This window comes from Panthera uncia (genome assembly GCF_023721935.1).
Source record: "Panthera uncia isolate 11264 chromosome B3 unlocalized genomic scaffold, Puncia_PCG_1.0 HiC_scaffold_1, whole genome shotgun sequence".
In the NCBI taxonomy this organism is placed as follows: Eukaryota; Metazoa; Chordata; class Mammalia; order Carnivora; family Felidae; genus Panthera; species Panthera uncia.
In genome coordinates, this window is record NW_026057582.1 from 2,883,906 (window position 1) to 2,901,796 (window position 17,891).

At 45.4% G+C, this 17,891-nt stretch overlaps 1 protein-coding gene, 1 long non-coding RNA gene, 1 other non-coding gene and 1 pseudogene across 5 annotated transcripts in view; 1 reads left to right on the forward strand and 3 right to left on the reverse strand.

Annotated features, from left to right (window-relative positions):
* Positions 1 to 1,685: 1,685 nt before the first annotated feature.
* Positions 1,686 to 12,159, reverse strand: LOC125909150 (uncharacterized). 3 transcript variants are annotated; one of them, XR_007453553.1, is made up of 4 exons: positions 11,817 to 12,159; positions 5,532 to 5,696; positions 2,949 to 3,069; positions 1,686 to 2,789 (listed from the first exon to the last, which is right to left on the reverse strand). It is a non-coding gene; the product is annotated as an uncharacterized LOC125909150 (long non-coding RNA). The 3 variants fall into 3 exon arrangements; XR_007453555.1 differs by having other exon boundaries at positions 2,949 to 5,343; XR_007453554.1 differs by having other exon boundaries at positions 5,532 to 5,764.
* On the reverse strand, positions 2,880 to 2,953 carry TRNAI-AAU (transfer RNA isoleucine (anticodon AAU)). The gene has a single exon. It is a non-coding gene; the product is annotated as a tRNA-Ile (tRNA).
* LOC125909148 (60S ribosomal protein L26-like) lies at positions 10,175 to 10,869 on the reverse strand (annotated as a pseudogene).
* An 11-nt stretch (positions 12,160 to 12,170) lies between the features above and the next one.
* Positions 12,171 to 17,891, forward strand: part of MOK (MOK protein kinase) — a 60,420-nt gene continuing 54,699 nt past the window's right edge. Inside the window, exon 1 of the mRNA XM_049612127.1 lies at positions 12,171 to 12,349. Coding sequence (XP_049468084.1) covers positions 12,343 to 12,349 — 7 coding nt within the window. The 5' untranslated portion in view covers positions 12,171 to 12,342. The remainder of the gene's footprint in view (positions 12,350 to 17,891) is intronic.

The window sequence follows — 17,891 nt, forward strand, 5'->3', positions numbered from 1 at the left end:
TGAGCGGATAACGACTGAGCCACCCAAGCGCCCGTATTTTATTTTTTTAAATAGGCTCCACACCCAACCTAGGGCTTGACCTCACGGCCCTGAGATCACGAGTCGCAGCTCCACCACCTGAGCCAGCCAGGCGCCCCTGAAGTGCGCATTTTTAACAAATGTGCGCCCTAAATTATTCCCAGGTCGATACATCCACCCATACTGGATGCACCTTAAGGGCCAAGATGATGTATTACACAGTGCTCAGCACAAGCGCCAGCTCAGATCAGGGAATGAATGATGCATGGATGAATGTGACGGAAGGAAGGAAGGAAGGAAGGAAGGAAGGAAGGAAGGAAGGAAGGACCTCCCCACCCCCACACTTCAGTCCCATCCATCATAGCTCTACCACTCCCTCTTCTTCAGCCCAACCTTTCCATTCCCCCTCCTCTTCACACTACTGGCTCTGTGCATCCTTCCCATCCAGTTTTGTAGCTGCTCGTGTATGTGTGTTTCTCAGCTCCCCTCCCCAGAGAGGACAGTAGGGCCATTGGTCAACAGTTATTAAGCATCTGCTGGGTAAGTCACCGTGCTTGCCTTTGGATCGTCCTGCCCTCTGTATACAGTCCAGGCAGCAGCAGGAGGAGGAGGAAACTGGCGTTTACGGTATAATATGATGAGTGCCTTGATGCCCATAAAAGGGGGAGCCTGGGGAGCCAGGCTGATGTCCGCGAAGGTTCTGGTAGACTTTCTGATCATTTTTCTCTCCACGCGGTCATCATCATCATAGTCAATACTCACGCTGGATTCACTAAGCTCCCAACAGTGTTCTAACAATTCATTAATAGCCTCACTAAGGAGTGGCCAGAGGGGAGATCAAATTTGTGGAATTTGTTTCAATTCCTTAATCCTTCTTTCTTTAACTTTGAAATAAGACCTTCTCATTCTCACATCCTCAGATGTCAGAAAGGTCCTCTCTGACCCCTAAGCCAAGAACTGCCCTCTTCATTTAGAACAGAGTACTCACTCCATTTCATCATGTTTTTGAGCCTGTTTGGGGAGAGGAGATTTTTCTTCTATGCTCTTAGGTTCAGTCCTTAGGGGCCTGTGAATTAAGGTGACAAAAGACGGATTAACAAAAGAAAAGACAAAATTTAATCATGCATTTTTATTAATGTACCTACAGAATTCACATAAAAATGTGACTCATAGAGAAAGTTAGACGTGGGACCTGTATACCATCTTAATAGGAGAAGAGAAGCGGGGGAAGGGCACTCGTGGAAAAATAAATGCCTTTTAAGAAAGATAAATGGACCCTTACCAGAGTAGATGGGAGATATGACAGCTTTGTGACAATGCCTGTATGGGTGTGATTCCAACTACTCTCCTGTGACAAGAGTCCACCTTTCCTGATCGGTCCCAGGGAAGGGAATTTATCACAAATGAATCCTTTTGAATTTTTTGGGAAGGCTCTACTTTTAACTTTTTTTTTGGACAGATTTTTTTTTTTTTTTTTGGGGACAGAGAGAGACATAGCATGAACGGGGGAGGGGCAGAGAGAGGGAGACACAGAATCGGAAACAGGCTCCAGGCTCCGAGCCATCAGCCCAGAGCCCGACGCGGGGCTCGAACTCACGGACCGCGAGATCGTGACCTGGCTGAAGTCGGACGCTTAACCGACTGCGCCACCCAGGCGCCCCAAGGCTCTACTTTTAGGCAGGTAAGACTTTTCAGTTCAAATGCCTCCTGCTCAAAATAATTTTTATGCCACACAGGTGTATTCTGGACCCCTTCCAGCCTTGTTTGGGACAGTGTGCTGCTCTGAGGACAGCAATCTCAGCTGGCTCCTCTTCTGCCAGGTCCCTGCATCTAACAAGGTACCCAACACAGATATCCAAGGTGTGACTTCCAAACGGTCTATACTCAGTGTCAAGAGCCCCGGGTTCTCCTCCCTCTTTGGAAGAACAAGGGTCCCATCGCTGGCATTTAATGAGTGCTTTCACTACACACTGAGCTCGTGCCAAGGGCTTTATGACTCTGGTCTACGGACTTGGGCTGTTACTGAGTTATACCAGAGCTTAACACATATGAGAGAAAAAGAGTGAATGTTTAGCAGATGTTCTCATTGGATACTTTTCAAACATGGCTAGAGCTCCTACTAGACCCTGATATAAGATGGCATTAGCCCTAAAATAACTGGCTTTTGTGTTAAACCACACATGCCTGAATACTTGCGGAGACTTGAACCACGAGTGAGAAATTCACCCAGTTGCCTTCTGGCTGCAAATGGCAGAACCAAGAGGAAAAAAATATGGAGCCTAAGATCTCTCTGAAAAGGAAGAAAGTAGCAAGAGAAGGTTTCCAGATGCTTCCACAACTGTGTCTCACTAAAGACATGACAGGTGTTGGCTGGTCATTGTCTCCATGGGGGTTGGGGTTTGTGTCTTCTGTTCTGCTTCTAGAATCGCGAAGGGCCTGCAGTAGGAAGGCGCTCCCTAAGCATTTGTGGAATGAATTAAGTCCAGACCCGGATTTTCAATTCTAAGAACACCATGAAAATCCGGGACTCCACCGACAGTCCTCAGAAGCTCTGCATTAGGAAGCAACTGGCAGCGGCATCTGAGAGCATCCTAAAAAACAAACAAACAAACAAACAAACAAACACACCAAGGACAGCTGCTGGTGCGCACAGCGGGAGGGGACTTGGAGGGACGAACTTGCGCGGGATCCTGCCCCTTTCTCCCCAGTGGCTGCCTGCGCCAACTTCGGGGCCGAGTCCAGAACGATTCTGCGGCTCGCCGCTCACAGCCCTGGAAAGGCATGTTTAAACAAACAAAAAATAATAATAACAATAAATAAAATGAAGTAAAAAGAGGGGTCGGAGAAAAAGCTTCTTTTTGTGGCCCGTACGGGGATCGAACCCGCGACCTTGGCGTTATTAGCACCACGCTCTAACCAACTGAGCTAACCGGCCACTTGACGTTCGGGCGCCTCCATCAGATCTATGAGGTTTCTACGCCTGCGCGGGGCCGCCGGCGGACTTCGAGCCTTCAATTCTCTCTGCAACTGTCGTCATTCCCGCTGTCATCCCTATTGGCCACAAGAAAACACAGAGCCTCTTTAAAGAGAATAAAGTGGCTCCTCACCACGAATCGAAGGTTTTCACGGGGGAATGCAAATTATACATGGGATGCTTGGCTCAGCAGTAGGATTTTCAAACATTGCAACTCAATGCTTTTTTTATGTATCTCGAGAATCCTTCCGGCGTGGAAACTTCGTGTATCAAGAGCTTTGGTGTGGCTAAATAAAGCTTAGAGAATGCAGAAAACCAGATAGAGAACAAAAGAACCACCGAATCCCCCACGGCCCCAAAACAAGGCAGCGTTGGTTGGTATCTTTCCTGACAATCCTTTTTCACTGCACAGGCTTATTTAAAAATATATATTTGGCATTCAGTTCGACCTTGTTAAAAAAGAATATGATCTTTTATCTTACTTTTTTGTACTTAATATTCTATCATTATCATACCCCTAAGCAATTGCAAATGTCATTTTTAAAATGTTTCCTTAGGTGGATAAGCCATTGTTTCCCCCCACACCCACCACCCGCCCTTTTTTTGATGTCTGGCAAATGTCTTCATTTTGCCCTCTCTTGTTAACTAGCACATGATTAAATCATGAAGCAGTTGCTGGGTGGGCAACGGGTAGTACCCACTCCAAAGGGTTAGTGTCTGAAAAGATACTGTCCCCCGGGGGGCTTTTTGGTCTCTGAGTCCCTGACCTCCTGTGCTCTGGGAGTAGGAGAAGGGAGCCCCAGCTTTTCACATTGTCCCTCTGGTCTGGTTACTCAAAAAAAAAAAAAAAAAAAAGCAGATTATCATCAACGTCCCTTGTTGCAATCAGCAGAAGCCCAGTCTAGCTGATCTTAACAGAACAGATGTTATTAAAAGGAGGTGTTGAGTCAGGTTTAGTCAACACCTACTCATTAAGCCTGGCAGTGCCCTAACCACAGGGAATCAGCTGTAAGCCAAGCAGACCTGATCCTGTCCTCACCAAGCCCACAGTTTAGCAAAGACAGGTGCTAAGTTAGTATGGGTGGAGACACTTAGGCATCGCGCTGAGTGTAGGCAAGTAAACAGTGCCAGGGGTGGAAGTTTGGGGCAGGGTTTTGAAGACTGGGAAACTTGACTGCATTCTGAAGGTCAAGGATGGGCAAGTATAGGCCCAAACAGGTAGAGCGCTCTGGGCAAAGTGAAGTGTCGGCAACCCTGTCCATTTTGCTTGTCGCTGAATGTCCCGCACCTAGCACACTCTCTGAAATAATAGGAGTGTAATAAATAGGAGTCAGGGCGCCTGGCTGGCTCAGTTAGGAGGGCATGTGACTCTTGATCTTGGGGTCATGAGTTTGAGCCCTGCATGGGGGGTAGATTATACTTAAATAATAATAATAATAATAAATAGATGAATGAATGAGCTAATTGCAAAATCACATTTTAAAACATATCAGACCAAGTACTTTCTCTGTTCAAACCCTCCCCTCCTGGCCCAGCCCTGCTAGGGCTGCCAGATTTAACAGCCCTAAATAATTTAGTGTATGTCCCAGACAATATGTAGTTGTTTATCTACATAAACACCTTAAGTTCGCCTTTAACTGCCCATCCTGTGCCTACGTGGCAACCCCACACGCAGAATAACACCCATCCGAAAGACCCCGACCTAACCTGCTCCCCTTCCCGGTGCCCCCTGACACAGCCCCATCACCCTCCTTCCTGGATCTTGCTCACCAGGCCATGCTCCTGCCCTGGGGCTTCTACACTTCTGTTCCCTCTTCCTGGACCCTCTTCCCCCAGACACTGCCAGGGCTCTCTCCCTCGTGTCCTCATGTCTATGCGTAAATGTCACATACTCAGCGAGGCTTCCCTGACCCCCCTATTTAAAATCGCAACCCGCATTCAGAATTCCCTGCTTTTTCCTGCTTCATATTTCGTCCGGAGCTTTCTTAATTTCGTGACCGCAGGAGGGCAGCCACTTGTATTTTGCACCTGCAGCACCTAGAAGTGACTGGCACATAGTAGATGGTCGATCCAGGTTTGTCGAAGTTGACAGATCATCCCTTAGAGGTCTAGCCCTGACACAAGCCGGGCAGAATCGAGGGCTCGTTTCCTGAGTGGGCGCGCTCCAATCCCCCGGGGCAGAGGGAGCCGGCGTGCCCACGGTGGGGGAGACGCAGTGACTGAACGCAGACGGTAGGGGGCACCCGAGACCTAGGCGTCCGCTGAGCACCCGGCCGCCAGCGCGCCTCCTACCCCGGGTGTGTGCGGACTCCTCGATTTCTCCTGCCAATTCGGACTCCATCTTAGAGTTCCTGCAAGACAAACAGGTCCTAGTTTTCATTCTTTGAGTTAGGAAAATGCAGACTCATACATGACCAGCACCAGGTGATGAAGTCGGCTGCCCAACCGACTGAGCCACCCAGGTGCCCCATGCCCTTCATTCTTGGCAACATTTCAGAGGAAGAATGTTTCCAAGGGAGATTTGATAATCTCCTCTTACCTTTTTCTGGAACATCACTCTCCAGAGGTCAAAACTTCGGGGTTGAATCTCTAACTTTCTTCTCTTTTCTTTGGTCCAGGCCTAGGTCTATTGTCTATTTCCTGAACAATTTCCTTGAACTGTCTTCCAACCTTCTTTTTATATTTTTTATTTTGACTTGGAGCCCTGGAGCACACAGACAAGGACAGAGCAAAACACTTTGAATGTTGAAGCTGAATTCTTGCCAATCAATTCTGGAAAAAAAAGAAAGCAAGCAGGGGTGGGGTGGGGAGGCAGGAATAAGATGCTTCATTGTACAATATGTACTATGTCAAAACTGTTAGACAACACAAAGGAAAAATAGACAAACATAAGGATTTTTCAGATGTTGCTTCTAATTTGCTACAACAAATCAGTTGGTTCCAGAGACTTTTTAAAAATGTCCTTTCTTAAAGCATGTACATTAATCGCAAAGCTTTAAAAAAGGTCTCTTTTAGATGCAAGGGAGCTGTAGAAGCACAGGGGGTTGGAAGTTACAGGTTTGGGTCTGAGCCCAGGATGGCCACTGGCGAGTGGGTGACTTTGGCAAAGGCCTCTCTGGGTCTCCACCAACAGGCCACATGGGTTTCTACAACCTTATCAGGCTACCTGCTTAATTCCCCCCCATCAACGGTTAATTTGTCCTGGATGTTCAACAATCATTGAAAATCAGGCTCGCCCTTGTCAGAAAGGAAGGAGTAACAGCAGGTGACAGTGGATGATGCCTTTTGATTAGTCAACATTTACTGAGCATGTGGGCAAAAATCAAGCAGTATTGTATAGTGTCACAGACATATGACTTCATCTGCACAACCGCCCTTTGGAGTGGGTACTTTTAACCCCATGCTACAGAAATGAGAAAACGGTGGTCCAGTGATTGGACTGGGGTTCCCTGGTGTGATTTTCCTCTCTATGACTTTAAGGGCTGAATTTTAATTCTTTCTGTTCTCCTCTTAGGAAACCTCTTCTTAAGCTTTATAAGATATCTGTTGTTCCAAATGCCTTCTTCTCAGAGATGTGCATAGACTCTCTGAGTCGGAAGTTTATCTATTTTTGTGTTCACATCACACATGACACCGTGACCTTATTTATGGTGCTTGGTTAGTTACCATTCTTCATATTAATTTGAGTGGCCAATATTCTTGTGCTCTTTATTTCATATCCCTGTTAGCTTCGTTTCCTCTGAGACGTATTTATTATTTTCTAAAATGAATCTAATTTCTAATATTTTCAGGTGGATTTGCATCTGCCCACCTTACCAGTGTTAACACATTTGAAATTTCCATCATCTCTAATTTTTCTAACTTCTGCCTATTTCCTGGTTGGAACACTTATTAAGATGCTCAGCAGAAGAACACATATCTTTTATTAAAAAAATTTTTAATTCTTAATGTTTATTTTTGAGAGAGAAAGAAAGAGAGAGAGAGAGAGAGACACCGGGTGGGGGGGGGTGGCAGAGAGAGGGAGACACAGAATCCGAAGCAGGCTCCAGGCTCTGAGCTGTCAGCACAGAGCCTGATGTGGGGCTCAAACCCACAAACCGGGAGATCATGACCTGAGCCATAGTCGGACGCTTAACCGACTGAGCCCCCCAGGCGCCCCAGGACACATAACTTTTAAACACGGCCTCATGGCTGAATCTCTTGACATTGGAAAATAGGGAAAAGCTAATTCTGGGATACGGGCAGAACTGTGCAAGGAACAGTTTTAGAATGAACCAAAAAGCTCCAGTGGCTGTATTAGGTAGTGTTCGAGCAGTTTCCAAGGTGGAGCTCTAAGGTACAGGGTGGTTCCATTTTGCAAGCATCCTTTGAGTATGTCGTAGAGCCTGGCTGCTGTCTCTGTGTGCTGGACAGGTGAAGGGCTCGTGACCCGTTGTTTCTTAGCGGTCAATTCTTCTCCTTGTCATTTAGGGCACGAGTGGTCCGGGGAAGCAGGCGACCAGGCCACACAGACATAAACCAAGAAGACTGACGCCCGGGCGTGGTGTTTGAGGATGTTTCAATAGGGAGACATGGGTCCACAGCAATTGCTTTTTTTGAAGTAGCGTTTCCTAGTCTGTTTAGAATTTAAAAAGAGCGAGGAATTATCTAGGCCAGTGGTTCTCAAAATATGGTCACTGATGCAGCAGCAGCATCACCTGGGATCCTGTTAGAGATGCAAATTATTGAGCCCCACCCCAGAATTACAGGTGAGAAATTTTGGGAGTGGGGCATGGCAACCTGGGTTCAACAAATCACAATCACCTGAAGGCAGGTGATTTTGGGTGCTGCTTAAAGCTTAAGAACCACTGCTCTAGGCAAAACCTTTCACAAGTCCCCCTTCTGTAAACTTCCTGCTAAGGTACCCCATTTGTATCCTTTGATCTTTCATTCTGGAGGCACTTTCCCTCCTCTCCCGGGCGTTCACACACCAGGTGCAGGCCGCATACCAGGGTGGTGGGCTGGACCAGCTGGTGAGGGTTGAAGTCCAGCCACCCCTGCTTGCCTGGGTAAGCACACTGGTCTTTACAGTGTCACTACCCAGAGCCACTTGTCCATGATGAAAATGAGCAGAAGATCCCACAGCCATGGCAATCAGAAACAATAGGGCTGGGGCTCACCTGCCAAAATGCATTCACCTGTTCATCTATTTAACAGGAACTCAGTGACTATCCAGTAACATCCTTTGCCTGCAAGGAAGATAAAAGGTGGGCGGCCCAAGGAGCTTAGAATCTAAGGGGCAGAAGAAGCATATGAAAAGAGGGGCGCCTGGGTGGCTCAGCTGGTTAAGTGTCTGCCTTTGGCTCAGGTCATGATCTCCCAGGCTGTGGGTTCAAGCCCTTGGTCGGGTTCTGTGCTGACAGCTCAAAGTCTGGAGCCTGCTTCGGATTCTGTGCCTCCCTCTCTTTGCCCCTCCCCTGCTTGCAGGTTCTCTCTCTGAAAAAAATAAACATTAAAAAGAAAAAAAAGAAGCGTATGAAAGAGACAGAAAGATAAATGTGACAAAGTCCCAAGATAAAGGGAAGGGCCACAAGGAGACAGGGAGAGATCAAATCCCAGTGGTCTACAGGAATTAGATGTGGGTTTTCAGAGCTAACAAAGATAGCACCATTAACAGCAGCACCAGCAATAAGCACCTTTGTGGTTTTTTCAATTTATTTTGAGATAAAATTCACATATCATTCTTTTTTTAAAGTGTATTTATTTGAGAGAGACAGAGAGAGCATGAGCAGGGGAGGGGCAGACACAGAGAATCCCAAGCAGAATCGAGAATCCCCTCGACATCAGCACAGAGCCCAAGGTGAGGCTCAGCCACACAAACCGTGAGATCACGAGCTGACCTGAGATCAAGAGTCCGATGCTCAACTGACCGAAGCACCCAGGTGCCCCCACCTATCATTCTTAACCATTTAATATGTACAAAAGTTGTGCAACCATCACCACAATCGAATTCCAGAACATTGTCATCATGACAGAAAGAAACCCTGTCTCCATGAGCAGTCCTTCTCCTCTCCCTCCCCCAGCCCTTGGGCAACCACTAATCTACTTTCTGTCTCTACGGGATTTGCCTATTCTGGACATTTCCGATAAATGGAATCATACAATACACACGTGGATTTTAGTGTGTGGCTTCTTTCACTTAGCATCATGTGGCTGCTTAATGGGAGCAGGGCTTCCTTCTGGGGTGATGAGGCTATTTCCGAACTAGATAGAGGTGATGGTTGCACAACACCGTGAATGTACTAAAATGTCACACTTTAAAGTAGTTAATTCGATGTCATGTGAACTTGACTCAGCTTTTTAAAAAGAAGTTAAAGATTTCAGAGTAGATGCCCTTGACTCCAAAGCTCCACTTTAGGAATTTCTCCTCTGGGTACACATGGACATATAGGAAATTATGTATTTACAGGGCTGATCACTGCAGCAGTGTTTGAAAGACAGGACTAATAATAATATATTAATGTAAATTATAATTTTGTTAATTAAATATATGTCAAGTATATTTAAGACGTTATTTGAGGAAGAAGAAATAACTTTCTAAACCAAAATGAATTCAGGCCCAAAGACGTGAAAGGAAGATAGGATGGGCAAAGGTGTGAGCCTGAAGATTTCAGGTGGGGGGAGATTGTGTATGGGGTGAGAAATGTGGATTTATCTTATAAATGACAGGCACCTATAGAGACTTGGTCAGCCTAGGGCTGGAAGGAGGCTGGAACCGGCAAAAGGTAAGGTGGGTAGAAAAAGGAGGAGGGGTGTGCAGGAAACTGAGGTGTCTTGCGGGACGGGGAGGAAGAGAATATTGAGGGTAGAGTGCACCCGGGCAGGTGGTTTGCCCCCTGCTGAGGTGGGATCCAGAGGGCAGGGGACAGGTGAAAGTGGCCTAGGCCAACAGTGGAAGCATTCGGGGCTCATGTGCAGTGGCTTAGAGAGGAGAAAGCTGCCAGCCAATGGAGAAGAGATTACGTCCTCAGGGGAGGACAGCAGAAAAGGATTGGGAACCATAAAGAAGTTAAAAATTGCACGTTGTTATGTTTTGATCTTTTCCTGAGTGGCTTTTTTTTTTCCATTGTAACTTTTTTTTAACGTTTATTTATTCTTGAGAGACAGAGAGAGAGCACGAGTTGGGGAGGGGCAGAGAGACAGGGGGACACAGAATCCGAAGCAGGCTCCAGGCTCTGAGCTGTCAGCACAGAGCCCAATGCAGGGCTTGAACGCACAAACTGTGAGATCATGACCTCAGCCAAAGTCGGAGGCTTAACCGACTGAGCCACCCAGGCACCCCATAACAGTTTTTATTAAATGTCGTATATAAGATTACTTTGTTCCTGTCTTTTTGATTGTTTCTTCCTTATATTTGCCCCTTTCCTTCCCAACCTGGTGAGACGTGGCTTTGCATTCAAGGGTATTTTTGGGTCTTTGTCCAGTTTCAGTCTAGTGATGACCACCTCGCTGGGTGGATGCCCACGTGGACAGTCGTGCCATTTGCCTTCTCTCGCTGTACTCGTTCAGTGTAGATGACATGAATTTCTTCCTGTAAGCCTGGACGACTTTGCCAATTTGCTGACCTTTGTCGTGTCCTCACCCAACCTGTACTTCATCATCCTTCCGGATGGGCATGGATCCAACGTAGTACTTCTGTCTCAGCTCTTTGGAAAGAGGGGAAGACATAAATTTCCTGCGAATGTGGGAAGGTGCACTGAAATGCCGGGTATGGTTCTTGCTCCGGTCAGAAGTCACAAACGGATTGAACTTCATTTTGGTTGCAGTCGGCAGGCCAAAGCTCGCCTGCTGCGGTTCCAGCAATGGTAGCAAAGGGGAAGAGACGAATGGCTTCTTAATCTTTGTAGACGTCCTGTGTCCATGCAAGTGTGTGTGTGGGGGGGGGGGGGGGGGAATTCAGGTATAGATCTTTCTGTGTTGGCACAGTATTTTTGGAGAATTATTTCACATCAGTCCACAATTAAATTATCGATGCCTTATGACCTATCAACCCCAACAGAAACAGTCATATGTGTGCTCAAAGATACACACAAGGGTATTTTCTGAAGTATTGTTCGTAATAGTAAAAATAAGAAACATAAATAGGGAAATGGTTAAAAAATGAGAGTATATCCATACTGTGGAATATTATGCATCAGTTAAAAAAGCACAGGGGAGCTCTCCATGTCCTAATATTAAAAGATGACTACGGTTTATTAAGTGGGGGAAATAAAAGCAAATTATAGAAGGATACCCATGATTTTCAATTGTGGGGAAAGTCTGTTCAAATTCATGCACAGAAATTCCCAAAAGATGCCACTCAACTGTTGCCAGTGGTTAATTCTGGGGAGGATGGGGAGTGAGAAGGATGTAAATGCTTCGAAGGGATTATTTCAAATTTTACTTGATATATTTCTGTATTTTGATTCCCCCCCCCAAAGGACACGATTTACTTCTTTAATTTCAAAAAGTAATTGGAAAAAATAGGAATACCTGACCTAAGGGAGTAGTTGTGGGGATGAAAAAAGCAAATACATGACAATGAGCTTCATAAAACGCTACACCGGTACATACAGTTGTTATTTTTAGCGCACTGTGAGTTTCCGGAGGGCTAGTCACCTTTTGGTTATCAAGTCACCCTATTTGCACAGAGTTTATTCACATATTCATTCCTTCAACTTTACACTGCAATATAAGTGTCAGGAAGTCAGGGACCCTGTCCACACTGCCCTCCTTTATAGTCCCAAAGCCTGCAACAGTACCCTGGGCTCAATTAACGCTTGCTGAATTAAAAAGAAAAACTTACAAATGAACCTCTGTGTTCCAGACTAGATAGGAGATGATCAAACGCAGGATGAGACGGCAAGGAACAGTTATCAACTGAGAGTTATTTAGCGCGTCCCCAGCTCAGTTCCAGCAATAGGTATCACATGGCTAAATTCTCAGGCAGGCTGGGAATAGCGATCCCGGAAGGTCGCCTACACTCAGAGGCGGAGAATTGCTTACCAAAAGCGGCGAGGGAGGTTGCTTAGCAACCAGACTAAGGAGGCGGGCCGCACTGCGCACGCGTACACTTTGGACCGACAGATGCGGAGATGGTGTTTTGCGCACGCGCGGGAGGCGGCCTCGGGGCGTCCGGGGCCTGATGGTTGCTAGGGTGACAGCGATACAACATGGCGGCCGGATCCTAACGCTCTCTGTCGAGGAGCCAGCGCGGAGGTACTGGTTCGGGACCCTGCCTCACAGGAGTGGAAGCCAGGGGGCCTCCCTTTCTGCCCCTTTCTTCTCCGTCCAGTGTCGGCAAGGGCTTGTCGTCGGCTTCCGCATCCAGGATGAAGAGTGAGCGGGGCCGGGGAGGGGCGGGGACGCGAGGGCGAACGGCGGGGGTCGGGGGGTTGGGAGGGTACGAAGGGGCAGGGTCTGGTCACCAGGGTGGTGGGTCCACTCGGCAGGCCGGGAAGGCGCAGCGTGTGGGGACCCCGAACTTCCCTGGGCTGTCAGAAGCCGGCGCCCCCGGGGGTTCGAGGCGGGCTTGGGGGCGGGGGGGTCTCAGAGCGCCCCCCCCCCCCCCCCCCCCAGCCCCAGACCTCCCAGGCATATTTTGGTGTGGAGGTTATGTAACAAGTTTTGAAGCTTTTGTTGTTGTTGCACGCTGGACTGAAGCTGGGATTCTTGAACATTCGGCAGTAAGGTAGTGAGCGGTTACTGTGTGGCTTTCTGCCCTTTAATGACATCGGTTTAGGGAAAAATGAGAGGAAAGATGGGCTATTTTATTTTTGGGGTCAAACAGTAGTGTTTTTATTGGAACTATTTTTATAGGGATTTTGAAACAACCTTTTGGTGAAAGTGTTACTGGGAAGTTGGGAAATGAAGTGGTCGTCCTAGAAAATGTAACGGTAAAATTTTTACCTATGCTTGGATTTGTGGATTATGAGTAACTGAACTGCAACCAACCTGGATGGGCTTTTTTTTTTTTTTTTTTTTTTTTTTACACATTACTGTACAGATGTGTATTTCTGCTAGAGGTATGGAAAAATTCGGACCTCCTTTGCTGTGAAAAGATTTAATTACGTATACTTGCAATGTGAAATTTGCATTGTACCCTAAGTGTCCGTTGGTAATTGATTATGGCATAAATTGTGAAACAAAGATATTTAAAATAATTTACCCCGTTCATACTTTACAAGACATTCTTATTTTCTTTTGGGCTATTGTTTACAGGTTTTTCTTTTTCATTAATGTGCCCAAAGCTGTAGTTAGAACACAAGGCCTACAAAAGGTTTTATTTGCATTTTTACTTATAGTGTGGACTCATATACACATATTTTTTTCCTTTTTTCCTTCCCAACTATTTACTGTCAGAATTTTGAATCTGTGTGAAAGTTGCAAGAAGAATTCATTGTTTATAAATCTTTCACCTAAATGCACCATTTTGCCTTTTGTGTGCCTGCTTACTTGCACACTCTAAATTATGTAGTGTTTATTTCGCTGAGCGTTTTGAGTTAGTGCACACCAGTCCTTTTCACCACTAATAATTCAGCAGGTATCTACTAAGAACAGTGACATTTTACATAATCACAGTACAAACAACATCTTGATATATATAGTACTCTTATCCAATATGCAGCCTATATTTCAAATTTTCCCAGTTATCCCAATAACACCCATTATAGGTGTTTTTATTTTTTCTGGCATCCAGTCAAAAAGCACAAATCGCATTTTGTTGTCATATCTCTTTGGCCTCCTTTAAACTGGCAGACTGTTCTGCCTTCTGTGTCTTTCATGGCATTTTTTTAAGAATTCAGGCCATGGATTTTGCAGAACGTCCTTCAATTTGGATTTATCTGATTGTTTCCTCATGATTAGCTTTCGCTTAAATATTTTGGTCAAAAATACATCAGAGGTGAGGTTGTGTCTCTGTCAGCGTGTCTCCAGTTTTGTTGAAGTTAGCTGTGATCATTTGATCATTCCGTTTATTCACTTTTGCCTCTTAGACCTCTCCTGCTCCTGTGCTAGAGGCTACCACTCTTACAGTTTCAGTTATGTCTATGTCTGTTTATATAAATGTGTATCTGTATATGTGATGTAATCTGTATCAGCCTATGTAAATGTGTCCATCCCCCCCTTTTACTTATTTTTAATAAGAATTTATTTTTTTCAAAGTTATTTATTTTGAGAGAGAGCGAGCACGCACACAAGTGGGAAAGGGGGACAGATGATCCAAAGCGGGCTCTGTGCTGACAGCAGAGAGCCTGATGCGGGGCTCAAACTCACGAAGCAAGCTGTGATCTCATGACCTGAGCCGGGGTCAGACACTTAACCGACTGAGACACCCAGGTGCACCAAGATTTTATTTTAAAGTAGTCTCTATACCCAACGTGGGGCTTGAACTTACAACCCTGAGAACTTACAACCCTGAGTCACAGGCCCTACTGACTGAGCCAGCCAGGTGCCCCTATCCCCCCTTTTAAACGTTAATGCTGGCATTATATACTGTATACTTTAACAATAAATAACACATGTTATACATAAAACATTTTATTTATTTATTTTTTAAAGTTTATTTATTTTTGAGAGAGAGAGAGAGCGAGCACCGGCAGAGAAAGAGAAGGAAGGAGAGAATCCCAAGCAAGCTTCGCACCGTCAGTGCAGAGCCCGACACAGGGCTTGAACTCACAAACTGTGAGATCATGACCTGGGCTGAAATCAGGAGTTTGATGCTTAACTGACTGAGCCACGCAGGCGCCCCTCATATAAACATTTTATGTATGTAAATACTTGCATTTTTTAAATGTCCTTTAAACCTTTGGGTGTTTGTTTTTTGTTGTCTTTTTTTTTTTTTTTTTTTTTTTTTTTTTAGTGTAGTGGGTTTTTAGTGTAGGTAGTTATTTGATATGTTCTTTTAAATGGCCATGTTGGTAGTGTTCAATTAGTTGGTTTAGTGTTACATCTTTATTCTTCTACTTTAAAATCCAGTCTGAGTACTGGTGAAACCTATTGTCACGTGGGTGTACATCCTGATCAATTCAATGCTTGACAAATATTTAACGATGGAGAAAAAATATTCCAGAACAGGAAGTCACAGAGACAGAGTCATGGAAGTAGAATGAATAGGAAAAGTGAGTAATGGTGAAATTGGACTCCTAGCCTGGGGTCAGAGTGGGGCCAGGAACGCTAGGTCATCATGTTGGTCTTCATTTTATGGTTTTCTACGTGTATTTTCTACCTCGTTTTCTAGGCAAGGCCCACGTGTTTAGGGATGTATTATTGAGCATTCTGTGAAGGTGGCCTTCTTATTGTTTTGCATCATGTGCAGTTGTAGGGAGCAGGGAGTAACACAGGAAAGTTGTTATGAGCATGGGCTTTAGAGCCAGGCAGACATGGCGGTCTCCTGCAGGTCACTGACCTTTCTTTCTTCATTATTCTGGTTATTGATTGCTTCCTGACAAATCACCCCAACTTGGTGGCTGGCGATACCAACAAACTCATCTCTCGTGGTCCTGTGGGTGGCCTGGGCTCAGCTAGGCAGGCCTCACTTGGATCCCCTCCTGCAGTCGCAGCTGGATTGTGGCTGGGGCTGGAGTCCTCTCCGAAGTTTGCCACTCACGTGTCTGGCGGCTGACGCTGGCTGTCCCCTGGGACCTTCGCGTGGCCTGTCAGCTGGAAGGCTACTGCCTCCACGTGCCTTGACCTTCCTCGCGGGGTGGCACTTGGGTTCTGAGGATCAGTGTCCCTAGGGTGCGAGGTGGGAGCAGCGTGACCTTCTCTGACCTCGGGAATGTCATAGCGTCCCCTCCGCATCCCCCAGAGTTGAGCGTAGACAACGTAGATCGCACCGCTTGATGGAGGAGTGGCATAGGTACGTACTAAGACGAGCTTGTGGCATGCGCTGTCTAGAAGCTCCCACCTTTCGAAAATAAAATCCTCCACACTTAGATGGATAGATTGATTGATGTAGAAGACTTTCATTTTTTTTTTTTTAATTTTTTTTTTTAACGTTATTTATTTTTGGGACAGAGAGAGACAGAGCATGAACGGGGGAGGGGCAGAGAGAGAGGGAGACACAGAATTAGAAGCAGGCTCCAGGCTCTGAGCCATCAGCCCAGAGCCCGACGCGGGGCTCGAACTCACGGGCCGTGAGATCGTGACCTGAGCTGAAGTCAGACGCTCAACCGACTGAGCCACCCAGGCGCCCCTAGAAGACTTTCATTTTAATCTCTACACCCCACGTGGGGCTTGAGTTCACGACCCGGAGATCAAGAGTCGTGCACTCCACCCACTGAGCCAACCAGGCGCTCCTCCACACTCCATCTAGCCTGGTTAGTATAAACCTGTTTGTGCCTGTTTGGCATAAGAATACCTATTTTATAGGGTCGTTTCAAAGATTAAATGAGATCGGCTGTGTAAAGCTCACAGCATAGTGTCTGGTAAGTGATAATTATAAGTGAGTTCTTACTTGCTTTCCCGGTGGATGAAAGCAGGGGTGTAGAAGGGGAAAGAATGACAGATCCTTACTTGGAAGAAATTTACTGTTATCTAACCTAGTGCAAGTGCCCATTTTTTTTTTTACTGTCTGAACGTTTCAATGGATTATTCAAAACATACCTATAAAAGGAGAAAAAACCCTATGTGTTCTGAAGGCAGTCACCATTTTCCTATTAGATCACAGAGAATTTTTTAAATTATCTGTTGTTATTGCAGACGCTTCAGCTTCGTGTCCCTCATAAATGTATTTTTATAGAACCAAAGTCGCAGGAAACCTCAAATACTCTTGTGTCACTCTCCCTTTCTAGTGCGCCTCTCACCTTCTGTTTTTATAAATAGATGCATCAACTAGCCACTTTTTATTTATTTTTTCTCTTTAAATTAAAACAAAATTAAGTAAAAGTAACACTGGCTTTGTGATACACCGAAACAGTGAAAGGTTTGAAGTTAGTCTTGGGACCCTCCTCTGCTTGACAGAGTCAGTCCTGGTTAACATTGCCCCAGATGTACTTCCATAAATCTTTGCATATTGTGTGTGTGTACATATACAGATACATAGGTGTACATACATAGATGTATGTATCTGTATATGTATGTGTGAATATGTGTGTGTCTCTTAAACAGATGCCTCACACTATATGGGATTGTAGTAAATATGTCTCAGTGTAGCTTTCTAGGATGATTCTTCAATGACGATGTTTGAACATAGTTTGTTTTGTTTTGTTTTGTTTGTAATTCTTCATGTTTACCAGTGGCATACATTCCTAGCAGTCGGCTTACTGGGTTAAAGGCTGCAATTTGAGTGAAAAATGTTTATGGGTTTATGAATAATTTTATGTCCTTTTGTGTTTTCGTGATGTTCGGTAATTCAGGTCACGGTTTTCTTTACTACACCAAGTAATTAATTGGGTACAGCCCTCTTCCTTGATTCCTGACCTTGTTTTAGTAATTTGGTTTGAGTTACTTAATCTGTCAAAGAGAGTGGAAATTAGAAGCTGAATCCCCTTCCTTCCAACTCTAGTTGAGAGTTGTGCTCCGTAATTAACCTTCCCCAATTCTTTTCATCCCTCCACTGGCGACGCCCCATAGCTGATGCCTATCACCTGCCTTGATTAAGATCTTTAGAAGCAGTGCTTAAAATACAAATGTTTGGATTTGAGCATGATAAGTGTCCCTTTTCACAAAAAGTGAATTTGACCTCCACTTTCATGCGTTAAATAGGCTTAAATTCCACTTAAACAAACAAGACTTGGTTTAATAAAAATGAATAGAATCTTAATGCCAACAGCCTCATCTACCTTCCTCTTTCTACCCTTTCAGGCAGCTATATCAGGTAATTCCTCTTTGTCCTTGAGGCTGGGTGGTTTTGGGGGTTTTTTGGTGACTGTTTATTTTG